This window comes from Anopheles maculipalpis, chromosome 3RL, assembly GCF_943734695.1.
Source record: "Anopheles maculipalpis chromosome 3RL, idAnoMacuDA_375_x, whole genome shotgun sequence".
Classification (NCBI taxonomy): Eukaryota; Metazoa; Arthropoda; class Insecta; order Diptera; family Culicidae; genus Anopheles; species Anopheles maculipalpis.
This window is the reverse complement of record NC_064872.1, coordinates 72,522,671-72,550,207: the sequence shown is the minus strand read 5'-3', so window position 1 is coordinate 72,550,207 and position 27,537 is coordinate 72,522,671. Positions and strand designations below refer to the sequence as shown.

At 45.0% G+C, this 27,537-nt stretch overlaps 4 protein-coding genes across 8 annotated transcripts in view; 1 reads left to right on the top strand and 3 right to left on the bottom strand.

Moving 5' to 3' along the window:
• LOC126561999 (protein alan shepard) overlaps positions 1-27,537 on the bottom strand; it is a 416,355-nt gene that overhangs the window by 179,290 nt on the left and 209,528 nt on the right. For 3 of the 5 annotated variants that reach the window (XM_050218402.1, XM_050218404.1, XM_050218406.1), the window contains exons 1-2: positions 20,958-20,992; positions 9,508-9,600 (exon numbers count right to left, since the gene is read on the bottom strand). In XM_050218402.1, the coding sequence (XP_050074359.1) occupies positions 9,508-9,594 (87 nt within the window). In that variant the 5' untranslated portion in view covers positions 9,595-9,600; positions 20,958-20,992. Of the gene's footprint in view, positions 1-9,507; positions 9,602-20,957; positions 20,993-27,537 lie in introns of those variants that run through there. The other 2 variants (XM_050218403.1, XM_050218408.1) reach the window with 2 other exon arrangements.
• LOC126563694 (cuticle protein 19-like) lies at positions 2,407-2,963 on the bottom strand. Its single transcript, XM_050220337.1, has 2 exons — positions 2,826-2,963; positions 2,407-2,779 (listed from the first exon to the last, which is right to left on the bottom strand). Exons 1-2 carry the CDS (start codon positions 2,961-2,963, stop codon positions 2,408-2,410), a joined length of 510 nt encoding a protein of 169 aa, XP_050076294.1. The 3' UTR covers position 2,407.
• On the top strand, positions 3,692-4,227 carry LOC126563696 (adult-specific cuticular protein ACP-20-like). The gene is made up of 2 exons (XM_050220340.1): positions 3,692-3,823; positions 3,904-4,227. Exons 1-2 carry the CDS (start codon positions 3,692-3,694, stop codon positions 4,225-4,227), a joined length of 456 nt encoding a protein of 151 aa, XP_050076297.1.
• Positions 25,087-27,427, bottom strand: LOC126561760 (putative phospholipase B-like lamina ancestor). Its single transcript, XM_050218070.1, has 3 exons — positions 27,246-27,427; positions 26,867-27,133; positions 25,087-26,794 (listed from the first exon to the last, which is right to left on the bottom strand). The coding sequence occupies exons 1-3, from the start codon at positions 27,353-27,355 to the stop codon at positions 25,087-25,089; spliced, it is 2,085 nt and encodes a 694-aa protein (XP_050074027.1). The 5' UTR covers positions 27,356-27,427.

Below are 27,537 nucleotides of genomic sequence, written 5' to 3'. Positions count from 1 at the left end.
TGCTATGCTGCGGTTTCTTGCGGAGGGGAGTTACCAAAATGGAACCAGGAAAGATTTTAATATAGCAATTGCTCAACCAACATTCTCAGTGGCATTTACCAAGTGTTTAAATATTTTGGAAGAAACGTTGCCGCCCGAAAACATTTCATTAGAAAAGGAACCGAATAAGCATCCTTGGCTTTCTGAAGTAAGATACTCACATTTTGTTTGTTTATTGTTTATTTATTGTTTATTCGTTTATTTTATTTAGGCCTGTAATTGTATAAGTCCTGATCGTCTCCACGGTCCACAAGACTCGCTATTCAGCTACGGTAATAATCAAATCAATAGAAGCCAGTAGTGGCAGGCCAAGACCTTTTACAGTCAAATAATAAAAAAAGAAGACAAAAGTGCTAAAACAGCAAGAAAAGAATGTTTTAAAATTTTGCAGCCACAGTGCCGAGCGTCTATCTTTTCTCCTTATTACTCTATAAAATCCATGCTTAAAGTAGTAATAGAAAATATTTATAAGACAATTGACAACTGCAGGATGCTAAAGAATGTTGTATTGCGTTTCAACAGTTGGTGCACAACAAACTTACTTGAACTGTGCGTTAATAAGTGTTATGCGGTATCGTTTATGCGTTCTAATACACAAATTAAATACGACTATGTCATCAACGGACAAGTTTTGACGCGAACTGACCAAATGCGCGACCAAGATGTAGTATCGGATAAAAAACTAACATTTGTCCATCACCTCGAAGAAATTATTGGTCGCGGGAACAGAACGGCAAAGAATGCCGTGATTATGGCTTGGCTACGTGGGCCCCATCTTCAACTTGCTCCGCTTAAGACCGAGCCGGTCTTGGTGTCGAGTCTGCGTCGGGGTTATGGCTAGAGGTGTCGGAGAGGTGGTGTGCCTCACCAAACGGTCCATACGCTTCCTGGGATCCACGAACATCTTTCGTGGAAAGCACACGTGAAGGCGGCCGTGGACAAGGCCCTCCGTGTGGTTTCAGTGGTTACCTCGGTGATGAGGAATACGCCTCACCCATATGGACTGAAGCAACAGACCTGCAGTGGTGCCAAAGGAAGCTGGCGCAGGTGCAAAGCCCGCTGGCACGGGGCATCTCGTTCCGCTCGGTCTCGTACGAGACCTGGTGCCGTATTGCTTAATAGTGGCGGAGGACGCAAGATGCCACAGGAGGCTTTTAGCTGACACAGAAATCAGCAGGAAAGAGATCCGGATGTCGGAACGAATGGCCACGATCCAGGAGTGCCAGCGGAACGGTACATTGCATGAGATCACACAATGATTCCGGACCTGCATCAGTGGATGGGGCAGAAACATGGGGAGATGGATTTCTACCTCTCCCAAATACTCACCGGACATGGATTTTTCCGTGAGTATCTGCACGTGTGCGACTTCACTACTTCCCCTGCGTGTCCACAGTGCATAGGCTTGGTCGAGTCAGTGGCCCATGTCACGTTTGAGTGTCCAGTGTTTGACGACATCCGGCGACAATTGTTCCAGTCCACTCAGACAATTTATCAATGAAATTGCTTGAGAGTCCAGCGTGGTGGGATCGCATACAACGCGCTGCAAAGTCGATCATCACGGTGCATCAGCAGCTATGGCGGGACGAGAAAGCGATAGTAAGCGGGAGGACGAATGCTGCCTTAACAGAGAACGACGAGGTTGGGCAGGATAGTGTGGCTGCTCTCTTCGCCAAGGAGATCGAAAAGGAGGTCTTGCTAGACATCACACAGGTCAACAAGGCGGGTTTGATTCGCTCCAGGAGGAATCGTAGGGCCAATGTGCGAGAGAGGAGGAGAAATCGGAGAGTTGGAAAAACGCACATAGTCCGCGAGTTTTCTCAAGCTAACACCGATAGGAGGCGGTCGCTTACCCCAGCGGAAGAAGCCTCGCTTTTAGAGGACATCACTTCGGGACGCTAAGCGTGCACGCGTCAGTGAAGGACGAAGATATCAGAAGCGGTGTATGCATCGAAAGAAAACTAGCGTTGCCGTTGCTATACTTAATTTTTAGTAGTTATACATGAGTTCTTTGTTGAAAAACCACGCAGTGTGGGAACAACCCTCCATAAGGAAAGCTTGTTCGGGAATACCTTGGGGAGGTAGCCGAGTAAACAACTTTGTTTTGAATAAAGTGAGTGCAATGACGCGTCGATTTAATGAGTGTACAAGTCACTTCGACTATAATTTGAATATGAACATATTCAAATTATAGTAAAAATTACAAAATTAGTAAATAATAAAAATTAAACTGCTCAACAAGAGTACCCGTCAAGTGAGAGCTTAAGTAAGAAATTAAAACACGGCTCATAACTTGCATATTATTTATTTGATATTCATTAAACTACTCATCCACGAACGATTCATTATCCTTTCCAACTAGGCTCATTTAGTTGAACTTCTTCAGCTTGCTGTAGCTGTAGCCGTATCCTCCATAACCACCACCGATTCCTCCCTGTCCTCCACCAATCGAACCACCCTCCTGCTCCAGACCTCCCTTGCCAATGTTCTTGACGACAGCCTCAAATCCGTTCTTGCTATCGGCGTGGTACTTCACGATACGGGTGGAACCGTCCGGTTCATCCAGAGTGTACTCTCCCTTCACGACATCACCGTCCCGAACTTCCCACTGGCTCTTGTGATCACCGGTGTGATAGTCCTTAACTCCGTACTCGAACTTGTACTTCGGGTAGGCATAGTAGTCCTTGCCCTCGTAACCACCCTCGAATCCGCCACCAATTCCACCTTCCAGACCACCCTCCTGATAATGGAATAAATTAAGTTTTCATCGATTTTAATCCTCCTACCCGGCTGCGTTCAACAACAACTACCTGTCCGCCGTAGTATTTGTACGGGATGTGCTTAACTTCGCTGACGTATCCGTGATGTTCGTAGGCTAAGGCAACTCCTGCCAAAGCCAGGACGACCAATGCTAACTTGCACATGTTTGAAGAGGGTTTTTTTAGGAATGGATTGTGAACTGAACTACAAGAATGCTAAACTGAAACTGATACAGTATGTGGTCAAATTCTTGCCTATTTATACTAGCCTATTCAATCGCCAACTTCATCACAGTTGTTTCTGTGATAGCACATTCCTTCAAACGATTTACATTCCAAACACTTTACCCAAGGTCAAATAGAAAAAAAAAACCTAGAAAATAGACAATAGCAAATAGACATAACTTTTCACCTTCTTTAGGCTACTTTCGCGCCCATCATCGATCGGTCAAACGGTTCACTGAGCAGTTACGGTGCGGTTTTGAATGTCTTCGGCCCATTCGCATGTGCAATCGTTTCACACCTAGTAGAACTGCTGTACGAATTAAACCACCTAAGGGCGTACAAAATAAAGGTGTTGCACTTGCAGTAACATAGTTCGAACCATCGATACCTCCCTTTCAAGTTTCGCGTGCACAAACGGAAAGAAGAACGCCCTGTTTCGGGGGTGGCGTATCGCACATATCCGTTCGGAGGCTTGAGGTTCTTTCATAAACACCAACCAGCTAGGACACACACTCCGAATGCTCAAGGCCAGCGGCGTAACGGTTGGTCGGTATATAAACCCATCCCTCGCTGCTGAGAATGCATCACTTAGCCTGCGGCAGTTAGTCTAACCACAAGTAAAGCAAATTCCTTCCCGCAACTTCAACTTCAAATCAAATTCTACCAAAATGCAGAAGATTTTGCTGATCTCGTTGGCACTGGTTGGTGTCGCTTTGGCCTACGAACATCACGGATTTGTGAGCGAAGTCAAGCACATCCCGTACAAGTACTTCGGCGGTGGCGGTATCGGCGGTGGACAGGTAAAATAAATACAACCGATAAAACAATACGTCTCTCGAATTTCTTAAGACTTCTAAGTTTGGTTCTTGTTTGCGTGCAGGGTGGATTTGAAGGTGGCATCGGAGGCGGTATTGGAGGCGGTATTGGAGGTGGAATTGGTGGCGGATTCGAGGGCGGTTACGAGGGCAAGGACTACTATGCCTACCCGAAGTACAAGTTCGAGTACGGAGTTAAGGACTATCACACCGGTGATCACAAGAGCCAGTGGGAAGTTCGGGACGGTGACGTTGTGAAGGGAGAGTACACCCTGCAGGAACCGGACGGTTCGATGCGCGTTGTCAAGTATCATGCCGATGGCAAGAACGGATTTGAGGCTGTCGTCAAGAACATTGGCAAGGGTGGTTACGAGCAGGGTGGTCAGTAAGGGAAACCCGCCGTGCCTCATCCAAAGATCTCATGATTTCCGATTTCATTTCCGATCTGACCAATGCGAAGACTTTTCACAATCCGTCCAATATCTCGTCATTATAAGCCTGTGCTATTCCTACATAAAAAAATGAGTCAATGAATGAAAAAAATGTGTTCCTTTTTCAAATTATCCATCCGAAATTGTTATTGCCAAACTATTCTAAGCAACCGATATAATGATCAAAATCAAACGCCTCAGCGAGCGTCTCCCAAGGGAAGTCTTCTGGTTCAGCTGTTGTACAATCTGTACACGACGGATGTCACGTCTCTACCTTGCGATGGTCAGCTGTTTGTATTCTCAGACGACACTGCCATTACGGTTCGTGGAAGGAGAGTCTGGTGGAGTTGAGAAGCAGATTGCAGCAGTGTCTTGATTTTTTTTCTTAACTATGGCGTGGACTTGGAAAATTTGGATGAATCCTTCAAAAACACAAACAATGGGTTTTCCCCATTGTTTAAAAAGAAGCCTTACATCACCTTCGAGTTCGGGAGTATAATTACATGGAACAACCGTGCCGTGGGCTACGTCTATTAGATATCTGTGTCTTACGATAGATTACAAAATGCTGTTCAGAGGGCATATTGAAACCATCCTAGAAAAAAGGACATTTCGTTTTGGAATGTCTCTATCCATTGATCTGCCGTAGATCCCAACAATCAATGCCAAATAAAATAGTCATTTTTCAAGGGAATTATCTTGCCAGCAGTAACGTATGCGGCATCAGTTTGGGACTCATGTGCGAAGGACTCACCTCCGCAGACTCCAGGCTCATGCTTAACAAAACGTTGCGCATGATTTCTGACACAAAGTACAGCAGGGCTAGTTTTAACGGATTAGGATAGTAAATCAGGTAGTAACATTTATAGAATAATGAAAAAAAAACCTGCTGGTAACTCATCAACAAAGTCCATGCTCAACATGCGACCTCATCTTAAAATACTGTTAATTTAGAATTTGGTCACTCTATCTTATGTATAGTACAGCCCCCAGTAGTGCTATATGTAATTTTTGACACCTATGAGTAGGTATTGGACCACTCTTCCCTCTTATGGAGTGGTTTTGGACATTGTCGTGCTTGTTCCAGTTGTTATTAACGATGGAGCTGCAACGTAGACCAATAATTGTGCACACCCACTTAGAAAATTCAACTTCATCCAGGAGAAAAATATCAAAATTCCCTTAAAAAACGCGTCTTCTCCTGCCTAATGTTTTGAAACGGTTTCGGCAACGTGGCTAGAATGGTTAAACAAAATCATTGTTCAGGAACAGCAGATCGTCAGCTGAACTGGAAGATGTTGAAAACGTTACAGACTAGCGTTGGACATTCGGATGGGGATATTGTAGCAATAGTACGGTACAGCATAAGTACCGTCAGAAGAATCGGATCGAGTGAAGACTACCGCTCTTTTCGTGCCTCAAAGCAACCAAACAGAACTCTGAAGCATAATTTTGGATGACGAAACGTACATAAAAAGAGATTGGAAGCAGAATTCTGACCAGAAGATTTTTATTTTACATCGCTACAGTTCGGGGCGATGTTCCCAACAAATATAAGTTTGTTTTTGATAACAAATTTGCCCGCAAACTAATGTTATGGTAGCTATTGGGGCCCAAAACACTGATTTTTATAAAAAATCAATCTGAGAACTCAACAGTTTATGAAGAACAGTGCCTAGAAAAGTGTGTTTTGCTTTTTAATAAAGCTCATAAAGGCCCAAATAAGCTCTGGCCAGATTTGCCAACTGCATATTATTGCATATAATATGCATATTATTGCAAAAAACAGCCAGCTAAAGTGGATAAACCTTGTAGTACAGCAGATTATGAGAGGTATCACAAGAAAATTGCTTAAAATCATCCTTACATGAAGAAATAAAATTTTCTTAAATTTTGTGATAAAAGAACAATAAAAAACCATTCGTTTGATGTAGGAATTTTATTTCTACGTTAAAAGTATCTCGTTTTGCAGCCTGTAAAACTGTAAAACGTAATGCATGGATTATGCTACGAATTTTGAATTGAATAAACTTTATACTTCAAAATCAAACCACAATCATTGCCAAGTAATTGTTTCGTAACCAGATTTTCCTATCACACCACGCCCGGTACACGAGCGAACTCATTGCATCGCGGGCTTTGTACCAATCCCCGAACTCAACCAAATTTTCATGTCCAATAAATTCATTGCAACAAAACGTGCTTATTTTAAGGCCACCAGACCGTGCCATTAGCAGCAAGTGACGGGGATTAGCCGAACCATTTCGGTGCTTTTTCCCCAAAAAAGGCTCTGCCCAGCTGCGAGAACTAGGAGCTGGACATGAATACTTCTATTACTATAATTTCAACACTAATCTTTCAGCTACATCCCAGACCACGTACCGAGAGTCATTTATAGCGATGCGATATTGTATGAAACCTTGGCAGGGTGAAGTACGCCACGTGCGGAAGGTCCTCTCCGTAACTCAGCAGTAATTGGCCAGCTGGTACACAGACATTTTGCAGTAGTCTTCCTCGCTTTTCATACCGAATGATACCAAACGATTTTTATGCATCGTACTAGTTTTCTCGCAATCATATGTAAAAAAAAACAACAGCTTTCTGATGCTCTCTCGATGGAAAAGCTCCGAAAAAAGGTAACTCAAAACTCGGCATCCAAATAAATCCCTGAGACCGCAACCTTCACGCGGCGGCCCGACAAGTCCAACCAATTAGTCGGAAGCTTTTAGGCCAACAACCTGGATACGGTACGACAAACAGCACCAAAAAATGCACACGGAAACTCCCACTCATCCCAGAACGTAAACAAAACGTGTTTCCGGTGAACCGGTGAAGTTGCAGTTCGAGTCTTCGAAGAAAAGCTATCGACCAATCTGATTCGCAAGAGAATTTTGACCGAAATAGTGTAGCGGACAAACGAACAAAAAACACTACGATCGAGGATGTAATTGCATACAATGGTCACGTTGTGTGGTGCACAGAGGAATGCGCATACCCGTTGCGACCAGTTGACGATATAGCTTCTAGAGTGCGGGTATCTAGACACCCGTGCGTCCAAATTTAGAACCGAAGGCACACCGCCGGTCCCTAATCCGGACAGTCCCGGTCATCGTGTCCCAACGCCCTCCAGTAAGTGCCGTTGCGTATTCAAATCAGGCAAATCGGAGTATATCCACTCCACCGCAGCTCCAGGAACGGAAAGATACTTTTCTGCAATATGGCAAAATCATGTAGAAAGTGCAATGCGAAAAGAATGTGCTTCCGAACGTACACGGGCCCCATGGAATCAGCCGAAGATATGCACGACTACACGAGCCGACACGAAGGGGCTGTTGGAAATGCATTTACAGCATTCAGTATCACTTGCCGGGCGATATGGATGTGGTCATGGGACACCACCAACCAAGCGACGCGCGGTCCGAAATCGCCCATCATCAGGCACCATTTCCCATTTCGAGCATTCGGCTGTCGTCCGGTATTACATTTTTAAGCCTTGTAACATTCCGGACAATGTGGTCATCGTTGTCGGATGCACACCGTTCTAGAAATTCACTTCTCAGCCTCAGTATGGCATCGCCAAACCAATCTTGCTGGGAGACATTGCGAAATACATTTCCATGCTTTCGTCGACACCACCCCATACAAGAAGGTGTCCAACGGACACGTACTTCATCCGCAGTCATCTATGCTCCTAACAAAAAAACAAAGGTCCACTATCTCACTCTCCCATTTGTCCTGTCTGGACGGAGGTTTATGGCGGTGTTAGATATCGTCGTACCACGGGGGAACATTCACCATCATCATGCTTAAGTCATTATCAGTGCATCCTGTATGTTGCTGGATAAGCTTGTAATGAATTTTGTACCCACAAAGCCTTACTACTACCACTTGCACGTGCTTTAGCCAATCTACTGCAGGTTCTGTGGCTTGTGGTGTGTCTTTCTAGCGTTCTAATATGCTTGGTATTAATAGCAAATGGCAATAATGGCTGCCGGGAGGATAATTATTTTACAGATTTACATCTCTCATTGTACCTGCGGTTTTTGGCTGCATTTTCTTACAGTAAAAGTGTGATTGAAAATATTGATTTGTCTACATCAGCGGACTTTCCAGACGTGTTACAAATTTTTTTAAAAATTAGTTCGTTCTTCTTCTTCTTTTTATTCTTCTTCTTTTTCTTCTTCTTCTTGGCTTAACGATCTCTAAAGGTCACGCCGGCCATCGAGAAATCGAGCCTATACCACAGAGAATAAATTAAAAAAAAGTTACATAACATTTTATTCATTAATGTCTGTAAGGCTTTCCTCGTGTCTTAACTTGTCCAAATTCAAATTACCAAAAAATATTGCTTGCTAACAGTCCGTTAGCGACCGTCCGGTGGTATGATTACTTCGATGCCGGTTTTAACGCGGTAGGACAGGTGTTAAAATCACATCCGGACCATTCCTCCGTAGTGAGGACTCACTATCCAACTACGTGCTATCAGATAGTCTAGTAGGCCATTTGATGGCCGCCGGGACCTGCTAGGTTGTTAAAGCAATGAGAAGAAGACCACCCGTCCATTCTAACTCGTTTCATGTTTACTCTATTAATTTAATTAAAACAAGCGCACTACAAGCACACCTTTTCCATCACATTAGCTCCAACGTTTCGCAGAAACCGCCACCCTTCAAAGTTCGCCGACAGGAATCTCGAAAGCTTCTCCAGGGGCCAAAGAATTTCTGTCGAAAGAATTTCTCGCGGTATTTTCACATGCCCACAAGGCAACCCGCGCTCACCATCGTGAGCGGTGATAGTGGTTAAAGGTAAGAGGAAAATACAACATTTTCGACGTCTGGTTCCAAAGCGTAACACACATAAACTCCCTTCATACACACACTCACATTACTCACTCCTTCTCGGCTAAGCATCGGGCTGAGGCGAAACTGTTTTGACAGTTACTGAAGTCCTGTGCTTCCACCACCTGCATGTGTGTGTATTCACGTGCAAGGACCTTCGACTTGAGGAAAATTCTTTTACATTTTGCACTGGTTCACCAACAATTTTTTTTCGAATGATCAGCATAAAGAAAAAAACAAAAACTGACACTGACATCTGCAGCTAGAATGGATTGCGAAACGAAAGCAACGTAGGCAAGCGTTTGCAAAGCTTGCACGCGGCGGATTGTCCTAGCAAAACCGCAGGACACACAGGCTAATAATAGGAGAGAATATGAAACGTTCAAAAGCGCACACTTACGTTCGGTACTGCCTGATGTCTCGGGGCCATCTGGGGACGTATCGTAACCGGGGGCGGCGGTGCCGGACTATATCTCGGTTGCTGCATGTTGTACTGCAATAAGAATTGAACAAGCATGAAAATAAAATAAGCGCCAAGAGGTAGGAAGCAAAACAAAAACGCAAGATAGAAGCCAAAAGCGCCAGAAGGTCAATACGGTGAGGACCGGTGCGGTTTGAACATGACACTGATTGCGTTGGAAACGGAAGTCGAAAAGAAGGATACAGAAACTGTAATAATGTAATAGAGAAAGGATCGCAATCCATACAGAAACTGATCTGTGGACAAGGATACATCAACATCAATGAAAGGAAAAGAATTAATTGAACAATCCATAAAAGTATTTATTAATAGTAAAAGAAATAAACAATCATAAAAATAAATGTCAGCTCGATACTGAATGACTAAAAAGACTAACCTAATAAAAGAGTTTTTTTATATGTATTTTGACATTTCGAGTAGTGATGAATAAATCCTCTTTTTCCCGGAGTTGTACTAATTCGATTCCGAGGCATTCCATAAGTAATTAATTCGGAATTACTCCGGACCACTACGGAGTAATTACTCCAGACTACTCTCAGGAGGAACTCCGAAGATAAACCAGAGTTATTACTCCAGACTACTCCAGAGTAAATCCGGAGTTTACTCTCCGAAGAGTCCGGAGTCAAATCCCGATTAATCCGAAGTCATATTCGATTTTAGTTCCGGATTCAACTCCGGCGTGCACTACGGAATCATTTGCTGTGAATGACATTTGCTCCAAATGTCATTGCTGCCGATATTTTTTCTCTCTGCCTTCTGGTGACCAGGAGAACCCCATCGTTGTGGTGGAAAATTAGAATATAAATGTATCTGTTGGAAGCTTTATAAGGATCCCAACTCCCTGTTAGGAGGCGCAAAGAAGAAAACGAGATAAAAGAAGAATCAGAAAGCATCAGAGCAAGGGAGCGTTAGATCCCTAAAGTAAAGTTCACACTACTCCGGATTTTTTCCGTAGTGTACTCCGGCTTTTATACGTCATTCATTGATCCACTCCGGAGATCCCGTCACTAGTTTCGAGGCTAATATTCTGCCTACTCTCCATAGAAACGGACTTTTAATGCAAGCCGTCTTGTCGTGTTTGTCGAACAAAAATCAACAATTAGATTTGAGCAGATGTGCATCCTAGCGCTCCACAGGCATTAAATCGTGCTGCCCTTCCTGAGAACTACAGTTCCATTTTAACAAAACATTTTTGGTTGCGCGAAGAAATTAAGACCATCTTCGCCCGAGGGTAGTTCAGTGCATTTTCATGAACAACCATAACCACACATTTAGACCAAATAAGTCAGTGCTAAACTGATGGATCATCCTCTGAGGAGGCCACTGGCTTCGGTGTTTTTAGCGAGTCCGCTGAAGCTTTTCTAAAATTGAGGCAGCCATGTAGTGTTTACACCGCACAGCTAGCCGCAATATTTTAAGCACTATTCATGATAGCAGCGACACCCTCGAACCAGTACTATATCTTCACTGATAGCCTTAGTGCTATTGAAGCTCTGAGATCTGCAAAGGCTGTTCTACGAAGAGTCAGGATTTTCTCACTGCTTGGCTCAATGTTCGATAAGGCGTTTAGGATCTCCCTAAAATGGGTCACTTCTCATTGTGGAATTCCTGGCAACGAGCTGAGGCTGACTCACTGGCCAAACAGGCGCCCAAGAAGGTGCTTTTTACGATCAACCTAACTCGGCCCAGGAATTCCTTCGTTTGCCACAGCAACTTTTCCTGTCTCGCTGGCAAAGCATGTGGGAGGCGGATGAACTCGGGCGTTTTCTCCTCTCCACGATGTGGATCACCTTCTGTGGTCCTGCGTGGAGTTTGAAACCGCAAGACCATCCTTGTTGAGAGCAGTCTAGAATATCGGTAGACGACCGGATAAAGAAATAAGAGAGGTGTTGACTACCAGTGACCTCCCCTACATGAAGCTCATCTACCGATTCGCCAGAGACAACGATCTTGTCCTATGATCCCGCATCCTTAGTATCCTTTCAATCCTTATTCGTATTCCACCATTTCTTTTTTGTTAAATGTTGTGTTGTCTTTGTCTTAAGTGTTTTTTTTTTTGGAGTGCCACAGGTGATCCAATGCAACAGCACTCGAGGGCAATTCCAACACTGCCGTAAAAGGGAGGCAGGCGCTATTTACAGTACAGTGTTCTCTACTCCAGTCCAGCTTGGACACAACGAGATTACCAGCGATGGCTTTAGGTTCGGAGTGTTTGGCGGGTTCAGTCTCGAGAGTAGTAAAGTCGCAGCTGTGAGATAGAACTTGCCGATCCTCCTTACATTAGACCCTAACTAGATTGAGCATGGAATGTCACTGCTGGACTGCACTGGAGAACACTGTACGCAGGCAAATACAGCCATAAATAGTACGTAAGCAACCATCATCGATACAATAGCCTCAGCAATAGTATCGAACCATTATCTACCAATATCGTCATCACCACCATCATCACCAGCACCACTCATCCACAACCGAGCATGCCCGAGATAAGGCAAACGACAGAGAGCAAATGCCTTTAGACATTTTTGTACATTTTTTGTTTTGTTTATAACGTAGTAATAACAAGCGGTGCTGACAATACGGCCTGGAGCCGTCATACAAAAATAAATAAATAATTAATAAAGTTGAAATAGAGTTTCAGCATATTAGAAATTCTATTCAGAAAACAACCATGCAAATAGTAAGCACAAATACCGTAACATACTGTTCAGGGTCTACACAACTTTACCACCTTTAGCTTCCCGCGAAGCGCTTGAAACTTGACCCGATTGGTTCGAAGTATGGCCTACATTAGAGCATAATGAAAGACACTATAAACCATCAAACGTACGACCTGCCCTGAACCCACATCGAACCAGAACCCATAAATCCACCCCCTAACAGAAGCGCTCAAAACTTTGAACAATTCGAATCGAAATCGATTCCGAGAGCAAATCTGTTCCGGCCCATGGACGACATCCTTTACGCCCGCCCCGCAATTCGTACCAATCCGTATGCTAATTCCAGATTGAACTTTGAACTTTATTTTTACACTACGGCAAACCCCAAACTGCTGCACCCCGGTCAGTATGATAAATCAACACCGAGCCTTCGAGGGTTCGAGGTAAGCGAGCGAGCAAACACACAGACGCACGCCTGTAGCGATATAGTTTGAGAAATTATTCAATATCAACGACAAAGCATTATGAAACACCATAAAGCATCGACCGGACGAGCAGAGCCCCAGCAGTGGGTGTGCGAAAAAGGGGATGGAATTTATTGCATCCCTATGCAAATGAAAGCTCCAGCGAGCTGAATACACTGGAATGCAGCATCACTTCGACAGGACAAAATGCCCCTTTTCATGGTCTCGAGTGTGTGTGTATGTGTGTGTGTGCCCCGAAACGGAAAACTGTATGACCAATTATGCTTCCAACTTTTGTTTGTCGGAACTCCCGGTCTGGCATGGTTTTAGCGACGCCTGACCAGCACCAGACTAACCGACGGTATGCAGAGTGAGGTTTTTCTTTCGAAAAACCTGAGAAAATTGTACGAAGTGCAAAGGCATAAACTAGGGTGAGCGAGTGAACAGTCAAAGCGTCACCAATTTCTCTTCCGCATTTCCGCAACATTATTTTGCAAACCTAGACTTCAGGACAAAAAAAAACACATCCAAACCCGACAGCAATTCTACCATTTTCAGCTAGGAAAGAATGGCGAAAACTATGTGTAACTACACACTCGCCTCGTCCCATTCATCCCCAAAGCTCGGTGTGGCTAAACTGGGGATTGGATACTACACCGAGGAGCTTTGCGCTGTTTTCTAGCCAGCCGAGGCAGACACCAGACACACAGCCACACAAAAATATGAGATCCAAAAGGAAGACTAAAAATAGTTGTCCGTCCTACGGATACCGGGCTGGTGGGAAAGGGTAGTAAATGCTATCCTGTGGTTACAAACGAGGACGGCCTCATTTCCGATCGAACCAGACCCGCCGACTAGGCAAAAGAACAGCGACCGGCACAGGGACGAACACGAGCGAACGACATTCCGCTAAAAAGTTGTCTCCACGGTCGGCCGCACGGACGGAGTGGCAATCATAAACGGAATAGAGGAGGAGAATGCGGAGAAGTTGAGCTATTTTTACACCAAAATCCTGTACCTCTCAAACCTCCGAAAAGCAGTGAAGCATTTGGATATCCTGTGCCGTGATGGTGTTGCCCGGATAATATGCTTGGAGAAACAAAATCCGACACTAAGGATCGTCTTTCACGAGCAAGACATCCTTTGCTCAATAGTGTCCTTTCTTTTGCTTCCGGATGTGTTCTTGGCGCATTCCCACAGCAGAACACATCAATATCTTCGGGATTTTTTCTTTTGTTTTTTGGAACGCTTCTGTGTCATTTTATTTTTGTCCCATATTGCTGTCACGGCCGTGTCCGAACAGACGTACAATTAAATATAGATACAAATAATAATAAGTGATCGATGGCAAAACATAAAAAAAGATATTTATAAATAAAAAGTAAAGGAAGAACATAAACGACAGCAATATAATATAAAAAGGAGCAATTATTTATCTTTTATCAGATTTTCAATGCAAAATAAATGCCAACGGAAGCAGCGTGTTAGTCGACGGCGACAACCTCGAGGTGGTAGAGGAGTTCTGCTATATTGAGACTGTCGTAACTTCGGATAATGATGTCAGCAGCTAAATACGGAGACGCATTGTGCAGGTTAATCGTGCCTACTACGGCCTTCACCGTCTGCTGAGATCCAGAGGACTTCGAGACCGCACAAAATGTGAGATATATCACACACTGATGCGCCCGGTGGTCCTGTATGGCCACGAGTCTTGGACCATCCGACCCATCTTTGGCGGTGTGGTCGAGCATGGAGTGTGGAGGAGAAGGATGAACCACGAGGTTTGTTGAGCTATACGGAGAACCGAACATCCTGACGGTGGCAAAGACCGGCAGGATACGATGGCTGTGGATGCCGGACTCATGCCCCGCCAAGAAGGTATTCGTCAGCGACCCCCAGTTCAGCACGAGGCGTCAGGGAGCACAGCGAGTTCGTTGGCTGGAACAGGTGAAGGGAGACCTGTCGGAGATCGGATGCCTACATGGATGGGAAGCTGCAGCCAGGGATCGAGATTCCTGGAGATTGTTGACCATGTCACGACGACGTTGCTCTTTAAAAGAGCAGGCCAACATGATGATGATGATGAAATGTTAACGAATTAACCTTACCATAGGAAATTCTCTTTTTTCTATAATAATAGTTCAGTCGTGTTCTCGCTAAACCACACAGCGAAAATGCGCAGGTGGTTCGCCTAGCCAACCATCAAAACACGTCAGTATCATCACTTTCACCGAAAATCCCTTGTTTCTCATCACTTCCGAATCGCTTCGCCGAAATTCCAACCGAGGTTAGAGCCAAGTTTTCATCCATCAACCACCACTCCACTCCACAAAAAGGCTATACAACCCACTCCAAAAACAACCATGAAAATTGGTGGTACCTACGCTTTGCCGCCGGGCTTTTAAAGAGTCGATCCACTTCCAATAGTTACCACCACTCCCTTCCTGGAGACACGGCTTCCAGCAACGAAAAATCAATAGGCCCAAATCGAAACCCCTAAACCCTGGAAGCGTGGTGGTTTTCCCTTCCATTTAAAACCATATGCAGACTCCGGCAGTAGTACCGGAAAGCCACAGCACGGTAACGTTGTAGGTGAGTCAAATTTGATGACGTACCTTCAACACATACATATCCCATTCCCGGGTTGTCGGCTGTATCCTTCATCATCCAAAAGCGTCCTCGCAGCAACAGCAAACAACGTCTAATTTTTATCCCATACCCTAAATACTAGGAAGTTCCGGCACAGTATCATGCGTTCTATCAGTTCCGTTCGAAATAAAACTCATTTTATCTTCGCCCCTTTTTTTGTTTCCTTCTACTCGATTAAAGGCAGCTCATGTGCCGCCCCTGTTAGGTCCGCCTTTCTCCACCGGCAGTACTTCCCCGCATTCGCATTAACGTAGAGAGTAACGCTAAGCGTTCATCACCGCATAATGGGGTATGTCCCTTTTTTTGCCTTTTGCTCACTTCGCTTCGAACTCCCAGCTAGCTGCTCCCCCAATGCTTTCCTTGGTTTCGATGCAGGACTGCCTGGACACGCAATAAAAGGTTCATCCACCGGAGAAAAAGTAGCACTGTTTGATTTGATCCCATTCTTGGGGGAGGTATGTGGGGACTATTTAATGGTTGGTTCTGGCTGCTGGCTAGATGGAGCTGTACGCTGCCGAGATATGAAGCAAGAAGGTTCGCCTCATAGCTGTCAGGCGGCTATAAATAGCGTCCAGTAGTCTATCTTCCGGTCGGGGAGCATTGAAAGTCGCTTCACGGAACAATAACGATCAGAATCCTTAAATCTGACGACTGCTATTTGCCTGCAGTACACGAATCAGCAGTTTTCGTGTTCATTTCTTTCTAAGAAATGGAAAGACTCAAAAATGGCACCACTTTGGTGCGTTTTCCAAGAAAACCGTCCAGCCCAAAAACATTCGGATAAGGAAATGGGGAGCCGCTATTTATAGGACACCGTGTGGTTTTGTTTTGTTTTATCGATTCAAAGAGCTGCCACCGTGCGGATGCTGCTTGGGGAATCAAATCGAGCAATCTGCGATCGTGCTTCACAGCCCTGTAGAGCAGTTTTGGCTATGGCGGTATGAAGTTAGAAACATTTGACATGGGCTATTTAGTGGGAAATTCAAGGGTATCTTTGTTATTGTGCATTTATTCTATTAAAAAATATTAAAAATAAGCTTGAATATTGCTCAGTAAAGGATGAAAACTGCTTTTTATTAATTAAGCAATGTTTACCAACGGATAAACCGTGAAAAAAATGGAAGCATCTCCAACTACGCGAAGCATTTTGAAACGGTAAATTGACGATAATGTAAGGGTTGCAGTGTTTTCCGTGCGTATATCGAAATATAGGAAAAATTTAAGTTATTATTGTTTACTGAACAATATTAACAATTGCTGTATCGATTCAGTGTATTTTGAGGCATGGACCCTATCCAAAACAGACGAAGCCCTCTTCCGCATTCGAGAGGAAGATGATCAGAAGGATCGTTGGTCCCGTATGTGTGGAAGGACATTGGAGCAGCCGCTACAACGACGAGCCGTACGAACTGTATGACGACCTCACCGTCGTGCAGCGAAGTAGGCTCGCCAGGCTCCGATGGGCTGGCCATCTTATACGCATGGCACCGGACGACCCAGCTCAGAAAGTCCTTTCAGGCCGTCCACACGGACAGAGGAGGCGTGGTAGACTCAGATTGAGGTGCGAGGGTGGCGTGGAATCATCTGTCATTAAGGCCGGGATAAAGGATTGGCGGACGACAGCGCGAGACCGTGAGGAGTTCCGGATTCTGCTTCGGCAGGCCAAGACCGCAAAGCGTTTATAGCGCCTGATAAGTAAGTAAGTAAATATCGATTCAGTAAGGCTTAAGGGGAGGTAAGGGGAGTAACCGATAAAACCGATAAATATATGGAAAATACATTTGACTATTCTTAAAAGATAAAATGATGTTTACAGTCGACACAGTACTGTTAAAAAATATGATAAATTTAAGAAATTCTACTACACGATAAGTTAATTTAATGATATATTAAGGATTTCATGTGTTGGTAAATAAAGCAAAATGGTGTAAATTAATGCAAATAAAGGTGTAAATTAATGTCTGGAGCCGTGGATGAGACGTATTTCTTTCAATTAACCATCTAAAACGTTCAAAATATCGTCACGACTAGCATTCATTCAGTTCCGCAGATCAGCAACAACAACAAATCGATACAAAAAAATTTATTTTTTTTGGATTTGACAAGTAAAACTGCTCGATTTGGGCCTGTAAAGGACTGCTAATTTACCCCTTAAATTACCTTTAAGTGACCCGGTTTTTTAACGGCAATTTAAAGGTTGTCAGAGCAGATTTGTCTCACTGAGATGTTCCACAATGCAGGACACACAAAAGCCCAAGTTCCTTGCATGGAACTTAAAAAGTCCTTTTTCTTTCTTACTTATAAACTTATAAAGCACGCAGGTCAACAACAACCACTTACTGCAAAGCTCCAGCGAGTCCAAATTTAATTTAATTTGAATTGCGGCGAGTAGGTTCGGCGGCGAACGCCAAAAAAAGGTCCTCGGAAAGAGCAATTATTTGCGACAAGCCTCGATTGCCTCGAACAGCAATTATTTGGAGTACGGTAAACTTCAAAACTAACCCACTCGTCCTCGGTACACACTTCCGAGCCTCCGCGTAAGAACTTTTACGAGCACAAACTATTGGCAATTGTGCCAGGAGTTCCATATTGTGGATTTCCAATAGATTGAGTCATTGACGAAAGCAGCAGTCACACTTACGTCCGGATTCCAATCGTAAGCAGAAGCTGTACGTTGGATAACAGACCTGGACAGCGATGAAACTGGTACCAACTTTGCACACAGACATACTACAGGTTCCACAAGTGCGAGGATAAAATAGTTCGGAGGAAACTACTACGATTCAATCAATCGACATACAGAGCGTATCCCAGCGAGGGTGTGGAAATGGCTTCGTGCTCGTTAAGTTTTCCCTCACTCCAGACTTATGTGCTCCGAAATGCTCTTGGCTAGAGAGTTTAGACATTTAACGTACGAGATGAAGATGTATACAGGGTGTACGGACACCAACATTAAATGCGTCCCCGAACCTACGGTGTAAAAGTAAAAGCGGAAACTAACATACCGAACCACAGAGTCCTTCAGCAAAGTTCACAGATAATGATTCGCAAAATCACGAATCGATTCGTACGGGTTGGGATGCGTGGTGGTTCCCTAATGAGAACCACTGTACTGCTCCGTAGGCGAAAGTTTACCTGAAAGCGAAGAGGTGCTCTCGGAAGATTTTGTCGCCACCATCCAGAAGCCCAGCGCGCTGGTTTCGGAACTTCCAGCTATTTGGTGGCGGAGTCAATCAAGAGATCACCGTCACAAGCTGCATGACACCGCCGTGTCACACGAGTTTCCTTCGTAAATTTTCCCATTTCTCCCGTTGGAAGGACTACCACCGCGTACCATGTTTGTGTGTGTATGGTGTGTTGCTTCTTTGCAAAAGCATTCCAAATAAACCATTAAATGCTGTCAGTTTTGATGCTCCTCCACCAGCACAAACCTCAACAGTTTAGAAGGTTTTATTGGAAGGTTTTTGTTTGCCAATTTAATTATACCATGCCCTCGAGGAGCGTGAGCTATTGAATACATTAACAGCTTACTACGCCACGTTGTGCTCGGAGAACCATGGAAAAGTTTTCTCCCGCAATCTGATTCTGTGTTTTAAGGGAAATCTTAAAACCATCTCCAATGCCACAACTTTGCTTGTGGATCAAGCATCGAGTCGTACCAAACGATTCTTTTGTTTTGGGCGGCAGAGAAATCAGGCACAAACACAGTTGGGGTCAAGATTTGTAAATAGTCATTGTTCTTGAGGCGAATTTTTTGACGCAGAATGGGCTGAATCAAGGACCAGAGGTAAACAACGACTAGATTGAATTGATAATTATGTGACGTCAGCTAAAATAAGTTCCTGATCAAGTCCTGCTGAATCAGATTATTGGGAATTAAAATTAAATTCTTGAACATTCTTTATGTCACAGAATAGGTCGAGTTATGTCCCGAGGGTTCTTTCTACCTAGTACTGATTATCCATGTACGGGTAAATACAAATCAAGGTAAATCGTAAATGGCAAGCCAAGAAGACCTTTTGAGGTTGCAGAGCCAAAGAAGTAGCATATAAAATTAATTGACGATTTCATTCGAATGTCCTGATTTCTTAATTAGTAACTAGTCTTCTGGACTTGACGAGCTCTGTTAGGTCGTTCCGATCATCTAATGACTCCTTCACTCAGTCCTGACCTTCACTACGAGGGAAAGGTCCAGGATATCTGGGTCCTTTCGTGTCAAAAGCCGCTGTTGCTACACAACCAGAAGTCGGTTTCAGTCAGTGGAGTATATGATGACTTCATCCTAAAATCCTGAAATTTGTTAGCCAGTTTCTATCAAACAGACGAAGAATCGTAAGCAGTCAAGCCGGAACAGGTACACTCAGTGGCGGATTTTATGGTGCGCGGACAGAGCGGTCGCACGAAGGTCTCGAGCTTCAATAGCTTCAATAGGATTACTTCTCGAATGTTGGGCACAAGCTTTCTAAAATATTAAGATTTTCAGACTGAAGCCATCGTTTACTCCACTTCTTCTTCTTTTTGGCTCAGAGACCTCTAAGGTCACGCCGGCCATCTAATAGCTATCTAGACTCTCCGATACACGTACACCTACACCGCCCCTCCACTGATGGCCGTTGACTCCACTATTATTTTCATTTATTCCTTGAGGACGGCCTGACTGTATTGATAAACTATTAAATCATCTTGCTCCTCTTGGCTCTGTAAGGACGATGACTAACGAGGCTTTTTGATGCTACGTCAGTCAGCCATCACTAAGGGGGAACCGTACGGATGGGATTTGTACCCTGGTCCTGCCAAGTGAAGACCGCTGTGGCCTCTACCACTAAATCATCCCTTACTATCTTTCTATCTTAAGTTGCTTTCACATTTTAGACAACTTAGACTTCAGACAACTTTAGACAACAGCGACTGATTTTATGTTTCACGGACAGAGAGGCCGCAGGGAGCCCCCAACTCGCAAGAAGTTAGTCTTTGGCTAAATATTTTCTGATTTTTGGGTTGAAGCTATCATACAGCCCACTATTTCCTAATCTTTAAGGATGGCCTCCCCTATTGCTTTACTGTAAAACTATCTTGTCACATAAAGTACATAAAAATCGTGACAAAATCTTACTAAAACCATTAGGAGGGTATAAGTTGAACCATAGAAAACCATTGTTAGATATCCAAGAAAAATAGTCCGGACGATATATGACAAAGATATAATCTGCGGTTGTCTCGAGAGACCTTGAACTTCTATTTCTGGTTTCCTTGACATGAATTTGTCCTTAGTCAGTCTTGCATATGTGGAGCCGAGGTCCTGGCGTATGAAGACCACTATCGTCTCGGCCATAGGATCTGCCCAGATTGAAATATTACAAAAAGTTTACCATATACGCGAAATGAAGAAACACTTCATACCGTTGCCAAAAATTCCACCCAAAAATCCTCGAACCCCGAAAAAACAAATTTTGCATCCAATTGTTTCCACACACACACAAACACAAAACAAAAAACAACTGCACCACACTGCAGCAGTGACGATGGTCAAGGATGGAAATAACACTACCGCACAACAACACCATTCAAAAAAGAGCGGCCGCTGCGTCACACCTACCGTGCAAATTTGGTCACTCCTGCCCGGCGCTGTCGTCGTCTCGTGGTTGTTGGCTGGGAGGGCCGTTGATATACACTGCACTGTACGTCTTATATTTTCTTCTTGATTTTTCACTCACCACACCGGCTGGTTCTTGGCTATATCCCGTTGCACTTGCACTTGCACCTGCGTGTGTACGTAAAGCGGGAGAGGATTGGGGGGAGTGGGGTGGATTTGACTTATGCACAATCACCTATACACAAATACACTCACAAATTTTAACACACACACACACAAGATCGCACACTAAAACACACGCAATATACACACACACCCGTCGGGGCACTGTACTGCGCACACACTAGGGGGACACAAAACCACACGATGGCGACCGGATAGCTTAGCGATGCTGATTCGGTTCCTTCCTTACTGCAAACACAAATTATTACCACACCAATTATTACAAAAATGCCAAGATAAAAGGGGGGCAAAAACTTTCTTATTACACAATTGCACTTTGCTTGCACACCATCACAGACGTGTGATGGAGAGGTTGGCAAAAAAACCACAGTAGGCAGGCTAGAAGGGAAACTGTCAAAACGTGTTTAGCCACGGATTGCTTTGTGATCACTGTTCACCCAGGTTTTCCCAAAAATCACCCAAAAATCCCTAAAGCAATGCAGTTTGTGACCTCTTCTATTGTTCTTCGCCGCTCTCGTGACACTGCACTTCAACACCAATACTACGCACACACAGCTGTGCTCATACCGAAGCCGATAAAACTGACACAGGGCCGGTGTGAACGCAACAACAAGCTCACGCTCACTCTCACCGAAAATTCACTTGTGCACGCGTCCGTGTAGTCGGCAATGGGTAGACCGATGACGGCGACGAAAAAAAAGGGATGACGCGTGATAAGCAGCGAGAAAGGGCGTACACACGCAAGTAAACCGGACCGGAATGTTGTGTTTTTGTTTTCGTGCCCTTTTCTTTTTGGTGCCGTTTTTTAGTGTCGCTTCCGACAGGTTCACCAGTACACACACACATGCATAGGGAAAGGGAGAAGGAATAAGGTTGTTGTATTTTTTTTAAATATCCTGTTACCACGAAACGTTTAAAACCCCCTAGGAAAACTCACACAGCTGTTTTCCAGCAGACGTGAATGGAGCAGCCTTGTGTTAACCAAAGAACTACTATAAATAAACCGCTTGTTCTTGAAATTTGGCCATCTTGAACCCACCAATTATTTAGGTGCATTTAATTATTCATTTACTTCTTAGTCTAGGAAATTGTAATCCGGACATGTTATTTAATGTCGGTGCCTCGTTTGGGTACAAAAACCGGCACCATCGCAAGCAAAGTAAACATTCCCATTGCCGTCCGCTTGGTAGATAGTGGCCATGATACACGCCACTCCACTATCTTGGCCACTGATTACGGGTGTAGGATTTATCAATTTATCAACCCGTCAAACCCGCAGCACCCAGTCCGGAAACCGCCCGGATGGTGCCGGCCTCCACCCGTATCTGTGGACGCACGGGACACACGCCACAGCAGCATAATAAGGCAGCTATTTTCAGCTGCAAAGAGAGAAGTGTGTGTGCCTAAATTTGATTAAGAATCCACCTATTACAGCATACGGGCTGTGGCGATGAGGATGCTGTTGGTGCTGCCAAATAAAATGCCACCGCCGTTGAGGACCGTGGTTCAGAATGTTTCGATATCTTTTCTTCTCTCGCACCCGTTTGATTCTTGTTCACACAGTTTGGTCACAGATTTTGCGGTACGCGTTTGGAGGAAAACGCGGGTTGTGCACGCAGGCGCATTGTTGATGTGGTGCAAATGTGCAGGCAGACGACCCCCGCAGGACAACGGGGCATTGGGAGCTGCCGCGTTTTGTATTACCGTCCCCACACACACACACACACGCGCGAGCAGCAATTCACATTTTCTTTGCTTCGCAACGTCAGCCAATTTTCACGTTTTATCACCCATTGGCCACGGCTGGATCACGGCACACTGCGATCAGAATTATGATTTCACGTGATTTTCATAAACCTTAACGTCACACAGCGAATAACAACTTCAGCACCACGCACACACACACATACATCGAAATGTATCTTGCACCGGGGGTGAATGATAAATTAGATTTGTACAGCCACCGGATCGGTTCGATCACCGCCTGTCCATCGAGGAACATGCATCCGTGGGCTTTACACACACACGCGCGTGCACACACAACACCGCATCCCTATTGTTTACAGCAAAGCACAAACACCCGTACCCCGTTAGCACACCAAATTCCGCAATGGAATCGTCGTTTTTCACGGCACTAGGAGTGAAATTCCGTGTTTCCCGTCGTCGTTTTCGTCTTCAACGTTATCGTTGTCGTCGGCTGTTTTGCTGCTGCTGATGCTGCTGCTGGTTTGGTGACTTTTCCCTTGGCGGCGCTTCTCCGTACTCTTCTCCACCTTACCGATCAAAGACAGCAATGAAAGCTCACACGGCTGTCAGTTGGGTGAAGCTTTTGGTTGAGAAAAGTTTTGATTGCGGCCATCGTTGTGATTTGATTGTGGAAAATTTGTATTTTGGAGTGAGCAATAGTTATATTCACACAATGCATCTAGACGGAATTTTAATTATAAAATAATTCATTTTAAAGGTGCAGTGCAGTAGGTGCGGTATGAAGCAATCTACTTTGGATTGCAATCCAATCTGACAAACCATTGTGCAAAGTAGATCAGCGCCCTCTTGAGACGATTTTTGAAGCTTTCATTTGAAAAATAAGCTTTTTAAATAATCGTTGCATCAAGGCGACTAAACTGCATGACCACGTGAAAATTCAATCGTGCGAACCCCCAGACGTAGTAGTAGAACTAACGGTGGGCGGAGCAGACCGTTAGTCGAGTTGTCGGGACCGCCTAGTGTCCCGACAACTACCCTGACCAGGGTACCTCATAACAGGGGCACCCCGTGTTGTTCAGCTTGCGTTAATAGCTCGTTCTAGCGATCGTACTCGAGAATCTGATCGTACTCAGGAATCGATGCTCGTGTTGGAGCCCCGCCGCGGTATGTCTCAATTGCAGCATACCAATTCAACCTCCTCCCCTTCCTCCTTCCGCTCAGCACATTAGAAATTTGAAGGAAGAAGAATGCAGCAGCCATCTATCTTCACAGACGGCTCCGTTCATCAGGACTCAGCCGGCTCTGGGATCCATTCAAGCCTCGACAAGTGTGCCAAATAGCTTCCTAATTGCACTTACATATCCTCCTCCAAGGACCCCGCAACGAAAAAAACTCAACGTCATCTTTACCGAAGTGCCAGCGTTCAGGCCAGCCTCGAACACGGCATCTGCAAAGATCCTCACATACAGAACCTTGACGACATCCCTTCCTCTCCTGAAATCCGATTACGGGAATTTCCGGTTTCATTCCGGAATTCGCGGAAACGATAAAGCCGACCAACATGCTAAAGAAGGTCGGCTGTTGGACAGTAGTCAAAGCTGGAAGGATATGATGATTGGAGCACGTGATGAGGATGCCCGACTCATGCCCCATCGATAAATTGTAACCCTAAATGTAACCAACTTGCCAACGAAGGCCGGCCGTTAAAGGGGACCCCAGGTACGAAGCATGCGAACGAGTTCTTAAAGACCCAAAGGTTCTATAAAATAATAAAAAAAGCAAAAAAGCTCTTTTAATAGAAGATCCCCACCTATACCCTGAGTTAAACTCCCCAATTAAGTTCGGATAATGTTAAAGAAATTGTACTTTACAAACGTTCATTTTGATTCCGTCTTATCCTTTTCTATTGTTTTTTCTCTCTGTTTTAAAATTGATCTATAAAACTTGTTGTGTTTGTAATTGCTAGCGCAACGCCATCAACAGGAATGGCAACATTGCGCAAATATGTTAAATTTGTCTAAAATTCATTTCAGAAACAGTGATTGCTCATACATTTTAGAAGAGTTTTCTATTGATCGAAGAAGAATTGGGATCTTTCTTACGGTCATTGGAAGACACATTGTGATCTGAGAAAGTTATTGCACATCGGTGCCACAAAACTATGATGTATGAGAGTGTGTAAGAGGAGTATAAAAGAGGAAACAATTGAACTAAAAGCCACCGTGCCACCATATTCTGCACCTCAAATCCACGCCCATTCCGGTGTAATATGCTCAAAGTCCCACACATCCGGATGTCCCTGATGGCGCACCTCGAATGGTAACATTCGGCTCCAATCAAATGGACGAGAGCCTACGGAGGTGCCTGCGCCGCTGATCGCACTGCCCGATTCTGATTGCGTTAGTTTTTCGCGCTCGGCAGAAGAAGCTTGCTGTAGTGGTTCCGCTTTAATGATGCTACGCTTAGCCGCTTGGCCTGTCGTGCTGCCGGTACTACGCGTAGGATCATACAGCGGGCCAGAATACGCTCGGAAGTGTACCGTACCGTCGGATGCTTCCGTGTACAGCTTTAAATCGATATTACCAAAAGCGGCTGGTTCAGCCTGATCTAGATCGCCCCGATATGCGGACTGCCGGAAGAACCTGGCCAGCGTCTCCAGATCGGTGATGTTTTGTAGGATCTTTTCCATGGTGGTCGTGGTGGTGTTGGTGGTAGCATTCGCGTCTGCCTGTCCAATATCGAACGCTTCCTTAAAGTAAGGCACACCGTTCGTTAACCAATAACCATCGGCGACGATCTTTTCGCTAATGTCTTCCGCATGTAGCCAGCCGGGCAGTTGATCCACTACCCAAAACATTCCTGCACCAAACGCGCCTCCCTTCGCTTCCTCAGCTTCGATCGGTTCGGGAGATTTTGGAATGGTAATCATTCGAACTTGGCGTGCGCCAGCTGTATGCTGTTTGAAGTCATCGTCGACGTAGTCCTCCATGCGTTTGGTAACAACACGTTGCGGCTGATCCTGCTCGAGTGTGGTTGGAATCTCGTTCTCCTCCTCCGATCGATCTACATGCACTTCCAACGATGGTTGCTGTGCGGTCAGCAGATCTACGTCACTGCCATTACCAGCTACAAAGCGTGACATATCGATCACCAACCACTGCTTCACACCAGTCGATGGGTTGCGGGTGAAGTAACGTGCCCAAGAGCGACCACTAGTTCCAAGACGATTTGCCGCCATTACACGCGGTGCCAACGAGACCGATCGCACTAGATCAATCTTTCGCCAGAGGTTAATGTGATCGTTTTCCATCTTCACCCCGGCTGCCACTAGTCTATGCTGACGGCGCCCATTAATCACATAGAAATCGTCGAGCGATGCAAGCACACCCGGATAGCCGGTAAAAACGATATTCGTACCAGGCACTACGGAGTTATCTTCCACTTCAACGTCCTTTTTCGGAGCTGCCGATCGCGAAACGTTCGAAGAGAAGTGATACCGCAGCGTGTACTTCTTCACCATCCGTAGCATCGACGAGTAGCTTCCGTCGGACGTGTGGCCCAGCAAAATCTTCGATACACCGTTCGGTTGTTTTAGCAACTTCAGCAACATAATGCCCTTCGCTGGATCCGGTTTAAGGCCACTGTTTTCCACCAGAAAGTTGGTGTAGTAAATCTTCAAATCTCGGATATCAACTGCAGCGTTCATCAGCAAAAAGTCCTGCTTCGGAATTTCGTAATCCATTCGCGAACGCTTCACACCCTTTCGGAAACCAATTTCGAGCCCATCGAGTTGATCGTAAAACAGTGCAATCTGGTACCAGTAGCGATTGTGCTTTCCCTTCATGTCTGCCATCTTTTTCACAGTGTCCACGTTGGTGGTGATGAGACCGCGCAACCAGTCGCAAAATTCTTCCGACTCTACGTCTTTTGAGCAAACTGCATCGATGGTGCTGTGGAGTTGAACAACATGATGATAGTAGAACAAATTTCGTCTAGCGATCGGTAACAACTAGCATACTTACTTGGACCAATGCATGTAGATGTTGTGCCAGGTTAGTGCACCTTCCATGATGCCGGCCGCATACGCCTGCACCGTATCCGAGTAGGTGGATTGAGATTCTAGCTCCAGCTGAGACCATCCATTCGTCAGAATGCTGTCACGGAAGCATGCGCGTACCGCACCCTTCGGTACGAGATCGAGATCATTACGTTGGCCCCAGAACTCTAGCCGGTAGCCAGAGTTCCGTGCCCAGTAGGTTGTGGCACAGTAGGTTCCTTTGTAGCTTGGACTGTTGAAAGAGAGTGAAACAAGAAAAAAACCCCGATAATCCATAAAGATCTCTTAAAACTCGGAAAACTAATTTTTCCTAGAGCTATTCTTACTTAATCGCACGCACTTACCGCTCCATATCGGCCAGGAATAGTGCAGCAACTGCAAGCATGAGCGCGCCGATCAGAATGTAGGACCCTATCCGGGTTCTTTGCCAAGATGCTCCAACAACCTTCAGCATGATGATAGCCGTTTCCACGCGATACGGATAACACAGCTACACAAAATGGAATGTTCGCTTGTGACGATCACCTGTTCCTTAATTCCTGGCCCGAGGAATCAGGAAGCAGTTGCGTGTGGTGCGTAATCGACGGTAGCTTCGAGGAGCTTTCTTATGGCTGCCAGCAGCCGATCGGTGCCGTA